This window comes from Epinephelus moara, chromosome 18 (genome assembly GCF_006386435.1).
Source record: "Epinephelus moara isolate mb chromosome 18, YSFRI_EMoa_1.0, whole genome shotgun sequence".
Classification (NCBI taxonomy): Eukaryota; Metazoa; Chordata; class Actinopteri; order Perciformes; family Serranidae; genus Epinephelus; species Epinephelus moara.
The window spans coordinates 23,783,744-23,801,974 of NC_065523.1; the positions used below are offsets into that span (position 1 = coordinate 23,783,744).

The 18,231-nt window shown below is 42.2% G+C and overlaps 1 protein-coding gene across 1 annotated transcript in view; it reads left to right on the forward strand.

Annotated features, from left to right (window-relative positions):
• The first annotated feature begins 349 nt into the window (after positions 1–349).
• Positions 350–18,231, forward strand: part of coro7 (coronin 7) — a 156,335-nt gene continuing 138,453 nt past the window's right edge. Inside the window, exons 1-7 of the mRNA XM_050069936.1 lie at positions 350–510; positions 3,918–4,014; positions 5,610–5,690; positions 5,867–5,937; positions 6,855–7,041; positions 9,780–9,856; positions 15,420–15,470. Coding sequence (XP_049925893.1) covers positions 451–510; positions 3,918–4,014; positions 5,610–5,690; positions 5,867–5,937; positions 6,855–7,041; positions 9,780–9,856; positions 15,420–15,470 — 624 coding nt within the window. The 5' untranslated portion in view covers positions 350–450. The remainder of the gene's footprint in view (positions 511–3,917; positions 4,015–5,609; positions 5,691–5,866; positions 5,938–6,854; positions 7,042–9,779; positions 9,857–15,419; positions 15,471–18,231) is intronic.

Here is an 18,231-nt window from a genome sequence, read left to right on the forward strand (position 1 = left end):
ATGTTGGAGTCCGGCCTGCTTCTCCAAACTGGGGGTGTGCCGACTGACATCTACTGTATGTAATATACAATCTATGGATAAGCATCCCATTCAACACTACTTAAAAAAAAAAAGAACTATCCCTTTAAATCTTCTTTTTATGAGCTATTGACATGTGGCTCCAACACACAATTCACTCTAAGTATTCAAACATTATGAGTGTCATTACATCACAAGTGTCAGGTAAAAGGATGCAGGTGTTTTAATACCCGGGGCAGCACGTGACAGAGCAAGGTGCGCTCCCGTGTTAGAAAAGCTAACTCCGCTCAAGCGGGCAGCTCCGCGAGCCAAAGCGAGCGCACCCCGCGCGGCCAACCTGAACTGTCAGCTGTAAGCAGGAGTCCTCTGCCGAGTACCAACCAGCTCGACAGAGACACCCGGAAGGCACGAAAGTCAATTTGAGAGGGCAGCATGAATCGCTTTAAGACCTCCAAATTCAAAAACACCACTCCGAAAATTGCCAAGAAAGATGTGAGTAGCTCGCGAGCGTCTTTGGGGACCCACTTCTCCTAGCTAACATTAGCTTGGGTTATTAGCTGTGCTACTGAAGTTGTGTTTGGGGGGAACGCCTGCCTGTGAGGGATGTTGAACTTCCTGCATCTGGAAGGCTGCTTGATTGAGACATAAAATCTTAACTCACACACCAGTATTCACACGAACTGTTGGGCTAGTAGTGAAACTAGGAGCCATGTGGCTGCACAGAGCTGCTAGCCTCCATAGGATGTTGCAGTGACGCCCATCATCATGCTATTTTACTACAGCTGACTGACATTGTGTTTTAATGTGGGGTTGCACAATTTGACTGCACGCTTGGTGCTTTGTTGGACCTGCACAGATTTGCTGCGGGTGAGTGAAAGGGAAAGATAAAAATTTGACTGGTAAATGCGATAAGTGATACTCCTGTCATGATGCCTCTGTCAGTGATAGTTGTCCTGTAGGCTGGAGACTGGAGAGGAGGCGACATGTCTGGACGGGAGTGCAGTGTCTTGCATACAAATCTGCCATTTTTCCTCATCTTCTGGGTGCATTTGTTTCAAGTTGCAAACGCCTGCAGCTTTCCCTGCTGAGGTGGGTTATGTAATCCCTCACCTTGTTTTTACTGAGGCAGTAAAATGCCTGGTATTTACAGACAGCAGACGGCCCTGCTATCTCCCCAGTCTCTGCACAGGGGTTTGAGACAGCAGGTGGTGCTTTGCTGCCGTGAATGTCAAACCAGCCCTCCATTCAGCAGACCCAATATGTGTGATTCCGCCTATTCCTGTGCTGATGATAGTCATGTGACAGGAGCTGACATGTCACTGTAGAAGAGAGGAAATGGGGCAAGGGATGTCTCCTTCTCAGATTATTCACAACAGCTTGAGTTTTCCACATGGTCTCAAAGAGTGGTCACAGGAGGAGTCTAATTTAGTCAGCTCTTATTTGGCTGGCACCAGGGTGTCCCTTAGTCCCCTTATAACTGTTTTTGGTGCCAAGGTGCTTTCTAATCATGGGCCTGTGGATGGATTCACAGTCTGTCTCTTTAATCCTGAGGAAAATGCAGAAAACTCAAACCAGGTCTTGTACACATTGACCCAAATTGATATATTAAGGGGAAGCAAGGCTAAAATGACCATTTTGGAACATTTTGACACAAAAATCTCAGATCAGGAGTTCTCAAAGTTCAGTTTCAGAGAGCCGGGATATGATTGAGGGCCGTGCAAGAAATGTGCACACACTGGGCTTTTTAAATTACTTTTGAAATGTTTTTATGACATTTTTATGACCGTTTTATGACATACTAACACTTCACAAAATCAGAATCAGATTCAGAAATACTTAATTGATCCCAGAGGGGAAATTATGATTCGATACAGTTGCTCCGATGTGAAGAATAGAGTTATATGAAGTAAGAATAAGAGTATGACATAAAGTGTGTACATATAAAGCAATAAAATAAAATTAGGTGGATATGAAATGTGCATTATGCTACTGTGTTTAACATTAATACATAAGATATAAAATTAAAAGTGTAAAAAGTGTGAAAATTTAACTACATCAGCAGAATAAAACAACAATAGAATTAGACTAAACATAAGAAATATGTACAGTTATGTGCATTGTATGTTGAATTAATCTATACATTCAAGAGGTAAAAATATACTGCAACAGGCTGCATGCACAGTCGGCACATGCTCACTCAAAGCTATAACAATAAAGCAATGATCTAACCCACATGAAGCTCATATCACATCCTAGTTTCCACTTTTTAATACATTTGACGCGATTGTACCGACCCACAGCTTCTGCTGAGGTACAGCAACACAAACCATACATTTTAAACTAGAACTGGTAGTAATAATAGTGGCATTTTGTTTAGATATTTGTATTGATATTATTGATAATTCACTAAGGTGCACAAAGCATCAGTAAACAAACATAGACCCAACAAGGACAGAAATCAACCCCACCCACCCGCCAGCCCAGAAACAAACAGAGAAAGTCAGACCAGCGAAAGGAAATAAAAGTCAAAAACAAAAAATAAATAAATAAACTCAAAAAAAAAAAAGAAATTAAAGAATTTTCCAAATATATATACATAAATAGAAAAAAGAAAAATAATTTTAAAAATAAATATAAATTAGAAAAAAATAATAAAAGAAAAAAAAGGGATGACAAATTAATTAACTTGTGTGACAGAAGTAGGGGAGTATTACATGTTTCATATTTGCTAAAAAAGTTAAAAATGGCTGCCAGGTTGCACAGAAGCCTGCAATTGATCCTGTAATAAAACAACAGATTTTCTCCAATTGTAAATAATACATAACATCCTTAATCCAGTGTCCATATGTTGGAGGTGAAGAGTCCTACCGTATACACAGGATGAGCCTTCTGACCAGAAGTGAGCAGAAAGAGACAATGTTTATCTGGGCTCGACTTAAGTTAACATCTATAGCAGCACATTTTTAAGTTTATTATGATTATGATGACATTTGCTAATGATTATTTTGGATGGCAGTGGCTGCCTGTTGTAGCATGGCTTTTTTATATAGATATACTGGAGGGACATTTTGAGCGTATCTAAATATATAGAGGGGTGTGTCCCCCTTAGTATATAATCATGTCCTAGCCTTTTATAATATAAAGAGTGTCTTTTCCATGCAGGAAAAGAAGCTCAAGATACAGCATTTTTTTTCTCTCTGGATGCTGAGTTTTCCTTACAGCCCTAGTAATAACTAATAATCTCAGGCGTGATGATAAACACAAGTTCAGGATTGTTATTTCACTCCCAACGTAAACTGAGAGTGAAGCGTGGGCTTGTGTCTCACCAGGGACACATTTGCATTTGTTGTCAACTTGTCTTTTGACAGACCCTGTTAAAATGAACGCATGCTTCTGAAGTGCCCTCTGTGGGCCGAGTGTCTGTTATGGTTGGTCTGTGACAGCGCAGCAGCAGTTGCTGGAGCGTGTTGTACAGCCACTCAGTCCTCTCACTGCTCTCGCCTTGTTAATGCTGAAAGAGGTTTCTAAAGTTCTCTGCTGTGCGACGCAGGGAGCCCTTCCACTTCCTCAACACTCTGTTCATTTAGTAGCACTTATCTGTGCGTGCTCTCAGCTAGATCCTTCCTGTTTATTTCAGTGTTCACTTTGTTTTATTCGAGCTGTGACGGCAACTTGGTCATGTGTGCTTCTTTATATTATTTAGTTGGATTCTTTCTTCATTGCAGCTGCTTGATTGTGCTCTTGTGTAGACATGTCAAGTGAATACCCAGGATTCTTGGGCTTGAAAGACTTTTCCTCTCTGTTTTGTTGATTGACCTCAATTATCTGTGTGCATTTATCACACCCTTGTTTCATCCATTGTAATCCCTTACTCGTGCTCTCCACGTTTTTAAATCCAGGGATGGATCAACAACGTCCAAGCTGGCTCCTTCTCCTGCCAGGGGAACCACATCAAAGCGAGCTCCAAGCTGGTGGCCTTCAACAGCGAGCAGGCTGGTAAGGCTGTAAAAGTGCGGTCAACAACAGAAACGTTTGCTTCAGGCAGACTGACAGAGGATTTCCTTGGAAGAACAACATCATTTTTTTGTGTTTTGGGTTGGACTTTACAGCTCGATTATAACATGGTAATAGTGGTTTGATAGTTTGATAAAGAGGTACCCTTGACCTGTATTTCCTCCTCATTGATATAATGTTATAACCCCATTAATGTCACCATATTACAATATTTTAATCCAAACATTGTGCTAATATAGCAATTTTATTGTTAGCAGGTTACTGCATTCAAATCTTTAAATGTGTTGCCCTATAATAACCATTTATTTCTGGCCCCTTGTTACAAGTTACAGGCGAAATCCATGGAAATCATATGCCTCAGAGGTTATCAATTCCTTTTATAGATGCTGACAAGTTTTTCCGACAGATGTGCATTGCAAAACAGTGACATCAAATTTATACGTCTATGTTACCGGAACCTTGAGACAAGAAGGAGCCATAGTGGGAAGACAAAATGGTCCAAAGCGTAGCGTCTTTTCATGATGAAAGATCACAGCAGTGCTGCTTTTAATGTCTTTAAAATGATGCAAGAAGGCTGAGCTGTATTTTTTTCTTTGGCTATTCATTTTTTACCATAACCGCTTACTCTGTTAGGGGTCGCAGGGGGGCTGGAGCCTATCCCAGCTGACACTGAGCGAGAAGCGGGGTACACCCTGGACAGGTCGCCAGACTCTTGCAGGGCTGACACATAGAGACAGACAACCATTCACACTCACATTCACACCTACGGCCACCTACGTGCATGTCTTTGGACTTTGGGAGGAAGCTGGAGTACCCTGATAAAACCCACGCTGACACGGGGAGAGCATGCAAACTCCGCACAGAAGGGCTCCCCCACCCAGGGTTCAAACCAGGAAACCCTCTTGCTGTGAGGCGACAACGCTAACTACTGCACCTCAAAAAATGATCAGAAATCAATAAGGGAACCAATGAGGAATCTAACCGATAAGCAGAATTGATAATGACATTGGTATCAATAAAATCGTATCAATTCCCATCCCTAATACCCATCGTTAATAGTTATTACTTTGTTAATTACATGTATTATCTTATTATTACATCTTTATTATCAAACTGTTACCCTACTATTACCATGTTATTACTGAGCTTTCGTATAAAGTGCCACAGTTCTTATCGTTGATGAAGTTTATTGTTTAGGACAGTGGTTCCCAACTGGTGGGTCGCAGGTCCATTCTGAATGGACCGCACATGAATGAGGAATGTGTCAAATTTGTAAAAAAACCACACACTATTTAGAAGTTCAGTGAATTTCTGGCACACAGCTTTTATTTTGAAGTGCCATTTCCTGCTGTAGAGTGAGTGATTAAGTGACCAGTGCTCATTATGTTAAACTGTGTGGACCGTAAAAAAATGACTAAGGAGAAATCTGGACCCTGTGGCTGGACCAGTTGGGAACCACTGGTATAGGAGATGGGTTAATTTGCAGTGCCCTATTGTGACCCTGAAATTTCCCCACACTACAAAGGTGTAGGAGAAGATTTAAATAGTATGATTAATGACATTTTCTGTGTCTGCAGGTGGAGGTATGCTGGGCGTGTCCTCGGTCAAACCTGGTTCAGATGGCCAGTGGACAGTCACGCAGATCTCCTGCCATTCAGGTAGCGTCCCTCTTCATAACTGTCACTGCTCCGACCCTCAAGGACACTCTGGTTTCTCAAAAAAACAGAATCACATGAGGAATGCAAATGCCTTTGCTCAGAAAGGAAATTAAGCCAGACAGCTGTGACCCTAATCTAATTTTTATTTTCCATTTGTTTTCCCTCCCCTCCGTCAGATCTGGTGACTGATATGGACTTCTCTCCTTTTGATGAAAGTCTCCTGGCAACATGCGCCGGAGATGAAACGGTGAGATTCCTTTTCTCTTTCTTCGTATTGATTTTGTTGTCGAATACTTACATGTAGTAAGTCCTCTTTCTGTCCTCTCGGGCTTTGTTGTTCCTGGCAGCGCTCGGAATAGGATATGAACCTGCCCAGTTTTTTGTTATTTAAACCTTTTGAAGACTCTCTCCTCTCAGCACATTATCCTCGGCCACAGGTGCCCTAGCTTACTGGAATCTGCTGAGTGTGGGTCTGCATCCTTAGACTCAGCAGCTCGGTTTACCTCAGGGAGCTGTGCAAACACATGCAGCTACTGCCACACACACACACACACACACACGCACTAGAGTGGTCTGCAGTGCCCGGCATCTGCAGCGCACTTTGATTCCTTTTATCTGTTGCCAGCAGGGTATATTGTTTCATTAACAGGGCTGTGCTGAGCAAGCCAATTAAAGTGAAACTAAACGAATGCTCCTACTTGTGAAATATGAGTATTTTGATTAACTTAAAATGATCTAATGCACAATCGTTTCATCTGCTGTCATATGTCAGCATTAACAAGAAATCCAAAGCTGAACCCAAACCCCAACTAATGCAGTACGGTAGCACCGTTTAGATAGAACAGTTAGAGACTTGCGCCATATCTCTGGCTGTGATGCTGCATCTCGACTTGTCGTGATCCTCCCGGTCTGCTCCATCTGGAAGGCAAGATGTCCACAGCACGAACTGACTTCAGTTGGCTGCTGGGTTAGTCACACCAGCCTGTCTTGTCTGGTGTGGCTTCAGAAAACAGCTGTCAGAGCCGCAGATCAAAACCCTTTCATTTAATGTTCAAAGGAGCTGAGGTTTGAGAACTATTTCCATCGAAGAGGATGGAGAAAAGTTTCTGCTGGTGAACTCTAAGATGTGGTAAAGTTAAAGTCCCTCTCTCTGTCTGTGTTCAGGTGAAGCTGTGGCGTCTGTGTGATCCAGAGCTGGAGCAGCCCAGCAGTCCGGAGCTGACCCTGCGTCCTGGTCAGGGCAGGCTGGAGCTGGTGCTCTTCCACCCCACCTCCTCTGGCCTGCTGGCTGTCGGCGCCACCAAGTCCCCTCTGATTTGGGACACCAGCCGCCAGGATGCACCACTCGCAGGTAGCTACAGGTGGCGACGTGAGCAGCGCATGTACACACATTGAAGCACACAGTTTATACAAGGTGTCTGCGGGTCATTAAAAAGTAAGTCTTAAATTCAATTTGATAAATACTAGGCCTTAAAAGTCATTTAATAGTCTTAGATGAGAGTTCCTGAGGTCTAAAAAAATGCCCAAAATGTATCTAATTTCATTTATCCATCTTTTAATTGTCAAAACCAGTCAAGATCTTCTGCGTGAAAGTTCACATTTCTGATGTTACAAACCTTTAAACCTACCACCGCACGAAATACTGTTTTGTTTTGTTTTTTGTTTTGTTTTGTTTTTTTTACCTTATACTTGGACTTACCTGTTGACAAAATGCAGATTAACCTAACTCACTCTTATAACCATATTACCTCTGCATGGGACCAAATATATACTAAACTTCATACTTAAATGCAATGCTCAAACAGGAATGTGTCGGATTTAGTAGTATCTATTGGTGAGGATTGCAGATTGCAACCAGCTGACACTTCTCCCAGTTAGAACTCCTTCAGTGTTCATTCTTCAGGAGGTTTTTACCAGGAGCCACATTATCCGCAGAGGTCTCTTCCTCTTCAAAGCAAACAGACCTGGGGCCGTATTCTCAAACATTCTGAAAAAACTCTCAGAGAGCTCCTAACTTAGCCTAAAATTTTTACTAAGGAGTCCTAGCTTAGGAGTGATTCAGGAAAGTTCTCAGAGCAACTCTGAGCAAGGAAGGGACAGAAACTGTTAGTGAGTGTGGTTGACCCCGTTTCGAGGTATGATGCATTCTTTTAACAGATGTGATTGGTTGTCACAGACATGACTTTTTGTGGGCCTGCAAGGTGTGGACACCCAGTGGAAATGAAATGAGCTCCTGACTGTGAAAGTGTTGTCATTGTTAGTGTGATCACTCTGCTGATGGAAGGTTGAGATGGACTCAAGTCATCACTGCTGCATTGATGCATTTTTCCAGTTTTCCAAATATCTTAGTGTTGTTATAATTTTATTTCTGGCATAATTGCATTCATCCAGTGTTTGGAGGATATTTCTCCGACCTCTTTGTGTTTCCACCATTTTCTCCTCTGCTTAAGAAACTCTTAATGCTCCTAAAAGTCCTCCTCCCTACTCCTAACGGGTTAAGACACTTTGTGAAAAACTTTTAAATTTGCAAGGACCTAGCCTTAACTTTAAGGGAAATTTCTAAGAAAACGTCACAATTCTAAGAATTTTCTTGTGCTAGGAAGCTTTGTGAATACGGCCCTAGATGTTCAAGAGGTTTTAACTGATTTATCCGCAGAGGTCTCTGCCTCTCTAGAACAAACAGACTGGTGTTTTATGCTGGTAGAAACACTGAATAAAGCAGTTTTACATTACAAAAATCAATGTTTTTCCAGCACTCTCGTCGCAGAGGGGCTGCCAACTACAGTGGCCAACACAAAAGCACGAATGGTCCAGTGTAGAGCCAGTGCTTGGTTGGTCTTATGTAGAAACATGGTGGTGCAACATGGTGGTCTCTATAAACAAGAACCTGCCCACAATGTAGATATAAACTGCTTATTCTGAGGTAACGAAATAACAATGATTTTTATTTTCAGGTGATTATACACTAAGGAAAACATATTTATTTTGTTTTATTCTATTTCTTCCAATATATCCCTTAAATCATACATACTGGACCTTTTAAATTTGGTTGACAAAACGTCTTTAAAAGCATTAAATTTAAGTGATACCTGTAGACACCTTGTTATATCAAAACACACATCGCAACCCAAATTAATTTTGTCAAAGTCTTTGTCGTACATCATGCACTGTCTGCATTTAACATGTCAGTCTCTGTCAGTTAGTCTTCAATTTTTGTTGTGGCCTGTTTTGTTTCTATGTGCAACATTAATATATATATATATACATTTGGAGTGAAGTGGTTGGTTTCCTTTTCTTCGTTGGAGACTGTCTGACTGACACTGCCTACGTTTTACAGCCCTGTGGCTCTGTCTAAGTGCCGGAGCAGCAGAGGTAATGTTTTGGTTCGCTGTCCTGGTCCCAGTCTCCCCAGACTGGCCTCAGGATGCAGTCACTATCCTCTGGCCTCAAACCTTCCCCCCCTTCCACACACACAAACACTCCCCCATCCCATGACAGCTGGCCTGGCTGCTGCTGCTCACTGCTGATCCAACTTTTCATGAGCTGTACCCCCCACACGCTGTCCTTCATCACTCTCATTCCTCATTCATATGTGGTTGAGGAACAAGGTCTGAATGACAGAAATCTATATTTGAATGAGTGTGTTTTATTGTTTGAGATCATGTCAACTCTCTTGGTGTGTAATGCCTTAACAAGTGCACCTTTCATCTCTTTTCATCTGTTTGGTGTCATATTGAAACTGAAGAATTCACACAAGCCGTGCTGTGCTCACTTATGGCACCGCAGCCTAATACGTGTCATGCTCATAATGTCTCTATTGGGTCATAAGATCCTTTCTTAAATCACCCATACTCTGTATTATTGTGTGTAAGCTTGTTTTATGGCTTCATTTCTCCCCTGCATTTCTCCTGCAGTGACCTCTCAGTTGTTTTCTGTCATGTCTTGTCTGTGTATGTGTGTCATTCTGTGTTCACAGTGGGTAGCATCATATGTTCCTTTTCCTTTTTTGTTCCTGACCTATGTGGACATTGTCCCACTAGTCCTGTCCCTCTCTCATATCTCTAAATGATGGTGTGTGTGTGTCTGCAGCTCTGGAGCAGCATGGTGACCAGCTGCAGAGTCTGAGCTGGAAACGGGACGGCTCCCTGCTGGCTTCCTCCTGCAAGGTGACGACAACTCACACTGCACCACATATAGTCCATGCATAGCAACGACCTACATTGCTTCACTTTGTGTCACCACGGCAAAGTGAAAGTCGTATTTTTCTTTATTTACAACATCTTCCTTCCTGTGTAGCCTGAGGTTTGGTTGCTGTAGTTGCAGTGTGTGACCACTAGATGCAGCCAGTGGCCCACATTCAGCGCAGACTGCCTCACATTGGACACTGCTGCGTGTTATCTGTTTACATGGGGTTTATTTCATCAAAATGTCAACAGGGGTAATGCTCATTAAAAGGGTGGGGATCACATCACACATTTGATTTAGGAATTAGTGAGCACTTCTTTAGAGGGAAAAAGAATAAACTTTAAAAAGCCCCATGACGTAAAGGGTAAAAGCCAGTTTGGTTTAATGCAGTAATAATGATGACAAGGAAAGAAATCTTGGCCGCAGTTGATAAAGAGCCTGTGGAGATTTTCCTCGTCAGACTGGAAAGTACATTAACTGGTTAATAGGGCACCAACAAGGGTGCAACCCTGTGTGTGTGAAGGCTACATCTATAGGGGCTTTTGTTTTGTCTCAACCCCACCTGACCCCTGTTTGCTCCATTGATCCCTCCCGTCCTTTGGTGCAAGTTTATGTCAAATCAGAAACTGCTGACCGTCACTTTTTTTGGCATGTGCATAGGGCTGTGTATTGGCACCCGATAGCTTTTATGGTATTGACCAAAATAAACCAAGTAGTATTGAAACTTCTCCAGTGAAACAATACTTGAGTTCAATTGTTTTTTGTACCCAGATCTGATATTTGTATGGTTTTGCTCGCAGGCAGACACCACAAACATTTAATCTAATGTGACATGTGATTGGCCCACTACTGTAGCAGCTTCAGCTCATGGAGTCGAGCAGGGTGTATTTGACGGATTTGGCAGTTGCAAAGATGCAACCAAAACGTTTAAAGTATGGCTCTACTACATGCCTGTGGCATCTGGTGGCATTTGAGGCAACTGAATGCTTCCATTCACATGATGGGTATCGAATGAAGTAGAAGAAAAGCTATCTAATGAAGTTCTCTACTGGTATTGGTATCTTTATTATATAAATGATACCCAGCCCTACAAGCACAGCAGTTTCTCAGCATGCAGGGAAAAGTGAAGAGGAGAGAAAGTCTCCCAGGAATTTTTATGCACCCATATGGCCCCATTCTCATCTGTGTCATCAGGAAATAATCACACAGCTTGATGGGCTTTCCATTAGGTTGTTAATATTTTGTGTAGGAGTAGGAAGGAGGGAGGTGGTATGGGTTTATGAGTAGGGGGCAGAGCATGAAGGAATTTATTAGTCGAGCTGGGATAATTTCATGAATATATATTTATAGGAAGAGCTGGAGGCATTTTCATCAGTGGAGGTTAACATAATTCATTTTTATACTCCAAATGTGCACCACAGTGAATTTCACAACAGGGTGTCTTAAAATGTCTTTAAGTGTAGTTTAAAGTAGTTAAACAGTCTTAAATTTAAATTTGTGAGGCCTTAATTACCACAAACATTTGATCTAATTTAATTAATTCATCTTTCAGTTCCTATTTGTCAATGACTGAGCTCATTCGTGTTTGACATTTGCCATCTATTTACCAGTTTACTGGTGAAAAAGCCAGAAAAAGCCCAACAAAAAACGCAGAATTTCAATACTGATTTGGGTGTTGATTACCATGGCAATGATTGTAGCTTCAAAGGTTCAAACCTTTTTTGTCAGCCTCAGATGCTATACCTATGATTAATTTATCTTTTAATAAAGACATTGAATTTTACACCCCCAATGTTTGGTATCGAAAATAGTAAAAAATATCGATATTTCTCACAGTATTTTACCCTAAGTTGGAAATTTCAGTATCGCAACAACACTTCTACTAAGCTTTACACTAACCTGCTTGAATAAGAAAAAGATCATTTGTTCAAAAATCTGTCTTAAATTTGGTTAAAAAATATCTTGAAAAAGTCCCCGCAAAGCATTAAATCTAAGTGTCTGATACCTGTAGACACTCTGCACTCTGTATTTGTATCCTTTCTGAAACCAGACAGAGACTGATTGATGTGAAAATGAGGCAGAGACCTCTTGTGTATACTTTAAACAATGCGCGATGAACATACGTGTGTTTGAGAGAGAACCAACTCTGACACAGAAATCTCCCACATGTGCGTACTTAACAGGTATGATTGTCAGTCCAATCCCCGTTGTTTGTCTTTGCTCTGACAAGTAACAAATTACTCCACCCATCACAGGCTACGTCCAAATCATGACATTTACCTTGACAGGATAATCATCCTCACCAGAGCTACCACCCCTACCATCAGCCTCAGAAAAAGAGCGAGGCACCTGAAAAGAAATGGGGGGGAGGGGGAAATGTGAGCCCAGATCAGAGTCGGGGGGCCTCTGAGGTTCTTGCCCTGTTGGGCTTTGGTGTCATTTAACCCAAAAGGCCCCTTTCAATCTCTCCAATCCAACTTATTAAAGCAAATAGGACCCGCCAACATGTGGGTCCAATCCCCCGGCCCTCCCATAGGGTAAACATTGGGGCGCAGTGCTGGGGGGGAAGATGAAGGGGAGACCACCACCCCAAAGAGCAGGAATCACGACAGGCCTCGTTTGGACCTAGAGAGATGTATATTTATGACACAGTTGGAGGGAGAAAGGCGCCATTCATTTTAGGGAAGGCAAATCCACAGGTAGTACGAGCAGAGAGGGAAGGCAGGCGGTGTTTATGTGAATGATGGACGGGACATAGTGGTGGTATGCTGTTTAGAAATGAGGTGTCACTGGATTTATTGTCCACGGTCCACCTTGACTTTTGAAAGCCAGATTATAACTGGCCCCCCCGGTTGAAGATTCTAAGTGTCTGTGTGTGTTTTGCATACATGTGAAAGTTGTGTGCGGCAAACTCGCAGTGAAAACTCATTAACAGCAGCTTGAGAATGAGGCTCCGTCACTTTGATTAAACAGCTGCTGTCTCAGCACAGATACACACAAACACACAAATGCACACACGGCTGTCCGGGCCCTCCATCTGTGCATTTATGAGTTGAGTTGGTGTGTGTGTGTTGACATGGGGTTATTGTCATAGGCTTAAGAGAGAGTGTTTGCTTGTCTGAGTGTGTGTGTGTGGTTGCTTGGTGGACACATCTGTATGTGAGTAGCCCCTCATCTGTGTGTTTGCACAGCCAGATAGTTTCCTCCCTCATGTTGATATTTGCACAACAACACTTATGTTGATATGCCAGTGAGTGAACTTAATATGGCAAATGTATGTTTGTACATATGTACAGTAGATATGTGTGTGTTTGGTTATTCTAAAGCGTGTTTGGTTGTAGAGGTTAGTTAGTCGACTGAAGTTTTCAGAAACATATTTTAGTGCACTGTTTGGCTGTAATGTGAGAATTTGTGAACAGGAAGTGGGCACCATACAGATTCCTGTGCTGTAAAAAGAAAAGGGAAACTGAAAAAACTGAGATCAAACAGTAAAACAAAGCAGTGGTGCTCAAATAAGAGCTAAGATTCTGCGTCACATTTTTACAGAAAAATATTTTACCTTTAACTGTAATTCAAAATCTTTTGTAACTAGCTGGCCACCATTTTGTATCCTGTGTTAAAACAGACGAGCTTGCATTATATCAGTCGCACGAGAGCGTTTATTGGGCTGGGTAGCGTAGTTCTATGAAAAGACCATATTTCCAGCAGTGAAATGCTTCTTAAATGCGAGGATTCGATGCCTTTCTTTGTCTTTTACAGTTGTAAATTGAATATCTTTGGGTTTAAGACTGTTGCTCCAACAAAAGAAGACATTTAAGGATGCCTGCTTGGGCTGTTGGGATTTTTTAAAGGTCATTTGTCACTATTTTCTGACAAAATATTGACAAAACAGTTTAATAACTACTTGAGAAAATAATCAGCAGATTAGGAGATAATGTAAATAATTGTTAATTGTTTCATTTGCCAGAACCTGTGTGTGTGTGTACACTTTTACTTGCTTCATAGTTCAAGGTTCAGTCTATGTCATTCAAGCATGTTAAAAAAAAATGGGACAACGGAATTCGTCACTCAGGTTCAGCAGCATACAGAATAAATAACATTTTAAGGTAGACCTTTAAGGGACCGGAGCATGTTTTTAACCAACGGAGTGAGGACATTTTGGTCCTTACCTCTTCAAAGACTTGTTTGAGGGTTGTGATGTGGTTAGAACATTTAGGTCACAGTGAGGTTTAGATAAAGGTTAGGTTGAGGGGTTAGGGAATGCATTATGTCAGTGAGGGTCCTCACAAAGATAGGAGTACAAGTATGTGTGTGTTCTTTGCTGGTACACTCTGGGAATGCTCGCAGATCAGAGATGGTTATAGCCACATTTTGGCATTTTTGCGACAGGTGGGCTCTCATCCATAGGTCATGTGGTTTTAGTGTGTGTGTGTGTGTGTGTGTGTGTGTGTGTGTGTGTGTGTGTGTGTGTTCGTTCGTGTTGTTCTGGCACTGCTCCTTGAGCCTTTAGCTTTGGCCTAGGTCACAGAGGCCTCAAGACAGACAGAGCCTTAGGGCATCATATTCGTGGGTGGGCTACACAAACATACAGATAGAGAGTGAGGCAGAGGAAAAAAGGCTACATTATGAAACCCCCGTTTGCTACTCAAGCAAGTAAATGGCAAATGAATCCCTGCTTGGATTGCTGTGGAGCACAGGACAAAGAGAAGCTGAAGCTCACACAGATATGATAAAATGCTGTATTTATGTTGTGTATGGCCAAATGTTGCATACTGCCTCCGTGTGTGTGTGTGTGTGTGTGTGTGTGCTTGACTGTGTCATTGTCAGCCTCCTGATTCCCTCTGACGTGTATATCGTGGTTTAGTCTAAGTCTCATACTTATTACCTGCTATCAGCCCCGTATGTCCTCTGTGATCACAGTCACACAGCGGTATTGAGTGACACGGCTGCAGACACGCATGTCCCGGTCACAGCCTGATCCCATTAGGCCCCATTTCCTCTCAATCACGCAGGAGACTCTCTGATTGGCCGCTGTGATTGATGCCAAATGCGTGCTGGGGCTGGCCGGGGTCACGGCACATGAGGCTTTGGAGAGGTCACTGGATTGCATTTGCCGACGATGAATCAGTCAGATCAGGCTGATAAATAAGGAAACTTCAGAGAGCTTGTGTTATTCTTTAACTGAATTATACTGAGGTGGAGGGACTCTGTTATTAATGTTTTTAATATGTGGTTTTCATATTTCAGTTTCCCATTTTAGTTTTTTATGCACAAAAAAACAGCTGACTGATGAGCATTAATATTTTTTCCCTCGTTCTTTGTGAGAACTTTAAATCTTGACCTTGCACACTCTCTTTGACCTTCTTTACACATCTTAATACAGCCTGTTTATTAGGTACACCTGGCTAAAGTCTAACACAACAGTCCTGCAAAAAATCCAACCTTCATGAGACCTTAATGTAATGTTCAGCGTTTTAGAGAGATGTAGATTCAACTGTTGGATGTATGTATTTTTATGTTGTTGTTTTTTTTTCATCTGTCTAGGACAAGATGTTGCGAGTGTTTGACCCCAGAGCCCAGCTGACACCTGTTCAGGTAGGTTCCCTGATAAAGACGTTTATATACAGACAGAACTTTCTGCAGCCCTATTTAACGGGCCTTTCTGAATACTCTGTTTCCAGTGTTTTTCCTACTATCGCGACCAGCTGACGTCAGCTTGTGATGGATTTCTTTATGGTTATCTGCTCCAGGCCTGCCACTGCAAGTGTTTACATTAAGTCACCTACACTGCTACATGTAACCACATGCTAACGTCAGAGAAACATGTAATTTTAGTTGATATTGTTCTTACTTTCCCCCTGTTTTTGGATCAAATTCCTGCTGGAACACGTCCAGTTGAGAAGATTTTGGTTTGGAAGCTATTGATTGTGATTTTTTTTACAGTAAAAAGTGCGGCTATACTCTGTTACAGTCATTCCCCATGGCTGCAAAAATTTTGCCGAAATGCTGAGATACAGGAAGCTCGTAAACTCTGACCAATCGGAGCAGACTGGGCATTTTCAGAGGGTGGAGTTTAAAGAGACAGGTGCTAAAATGGAGTATTTCACAGAAGTTGAAAACAGGTACTCCAGGACAGAGAGTTTTAGAAAAATAAAGTGTTTTTTTAAACATTAAAAGTATGGAAACATCCATCCATCTGCTGTGGGGGGGGTTCTATTTAAGGGAACCAATAGGGGAAACTAGCCCCTGTCAGCCCACTGCCATTTACTGTAAGTGTGTTTTTTCCACGCTGCATCGAGTGATAAACATGTTGACACTAACCCAGCTCACCACTGGCCACTCTCAGTGATTCATCTATTGATTTATGGATGTGCTACACAAGCTGCAGTCCCTGCTCTCATCTTCCCACGGGTACCCATCCCACACTGAACTAGTACGACCATGAACCTCTCCACTCTCACCGCGCTCTCCTTCCCTCATCAGAAATCTCTCGCCAATGACAGCCAGGCCTGAGCCAAAAGGACTCCGTCACAACCAGCGGCAATGAGGTTGAGGGAAGATGAAGATGTCGGCGAGTGTTGTGAGAGTCCGGGAGGTGTAGAGCAAATATTCTCACACTTTGCAGCGGCGGACCTCCCAGGGTGTTTTAATTACCGAGATGCGTGGTGTGCCTTTAGGCCGTGGACTCTCTCATTTGTAAATATGACGAATCCTGCGAAAACACTACATGCCGCAGCAGATTACATTTTAGACCACAGAAATACCTGGAAGGCACATCACCCTGTAAGGAAGTCAGAAGGAGGATGGCTGCACATTTGTGTGTGTATGTGCCCCCCCCATGTGTTGTTCACTATGTGTTTTTGGACACCTTCATGAATGGCGTACTGTTTCAGAGGTATGTGATGTCATTGACTCTGACAGGGAGTCAGGAGTGAGAAAGGTACATGAGGATTATTTTCTTTGTGGCACACTTGTTGAACTGTATACCTTCACAATACAGAGTGCGAGCACGGTGCACGCGCGTCTGTGTTTGCTTTAGTAACATGAGCTGAGTTGGCTGGCTCCAGTCCAGTGTTTGAACCTGGATGTTTACATCAGGTGTGTCGGTGTTGAGGTCTTTCTTAACACACTGCTTTTCAGCAGACTGTTTGAATTTTCTCCATTGCAAAGGCTCTCTCTGTGTCTTTGCAATGCGAATGTCAAACACAGCTTTTCAGCGGCGCTCTAGATCGCCTGAATAAATGCTGTCCCAGGTCGTCAGTCATTCCACATACTCAGTTTAACAAATTGAAGTAATTCAAATAAAATTGCACTTAAGTTGGATGTAAATCACTTTGTGCAGCCAAAGGGTCTCATTAGTTTAGATTGAATCAGTGTTGGGTAGTCTGTCTGTCTGAAACAGCGTCTCCAGTAAGAGCCCAGTGGTTACTGGTGGTGGGGATGAGCTGCTGGGACATTCCAACCAAGTCTATGGCATTTTTGACTTCATTAAATTGTTGTCAGTGGCGAGCAGCAGACCGTATGGGGGAAAAAGAAAGAATAAACATTTTACAAGGGTCCTAAGGCAGATTTAAACACGTGTTTTAACTTTCAGTTTTTGCTGGGGGCGAATTTGCTTTTCCAAAGGCATGACACATTGTTTTCTCCCACTAGTACTTGTTGCCCTCTTTGGTTGAGTTGGTTAGGTTTCAGAGTGGAATTTGTTAGGGTTAGGGTATATATCCACAGCAGGTGGGGCATGAATCACCAGGGGGGAAATATGATTTATGTGTATGGAAAAATCTTATTTATGCTGACTTTTACTTCACTAAAATTCAAGATGGATTCTTTACTAGTTGCTTCACCTGTTGTTAATGACAGATAAAACATTGTAGGGTTGGGGGGCACAAACTTTTTTCGGCTTCTGAAGCGGAGTCGAACAGAAAAAGTTTGAGAACCACTAGGTTATGGTAAGAATGCCAAGGTAAGCCAATCAGAGGCAGAGTGAGGCAGAGTAGGGCGGGTCATGCCTTAACTGTCTTAGGAAACGCAAATCGCCCTCTGGACAACCTGCACGGTGCTTCCAGTACAACGTAAAGATAATTTTTACATTACTTAGAGTATTTCAATTCTATACAACCATATGCTTCTACCTCACTGCATTTTAGAGGCAAATATTGTACTAAACTACGTTCACCTTGTATGTATAGTGACTTTTAGTTTTGATACTTTAAAGCCACAGTTATTGGAAATAACTTTGTGTCATATGTGATGAAACTGTCATTATATTCTAAGAGAAGTACATGAGACAGTCTGTGAAAAAAATCATGTCCCTCCGCCTCTTCCTTCTGCCTCTAACGGCATTCACTGGAATCAC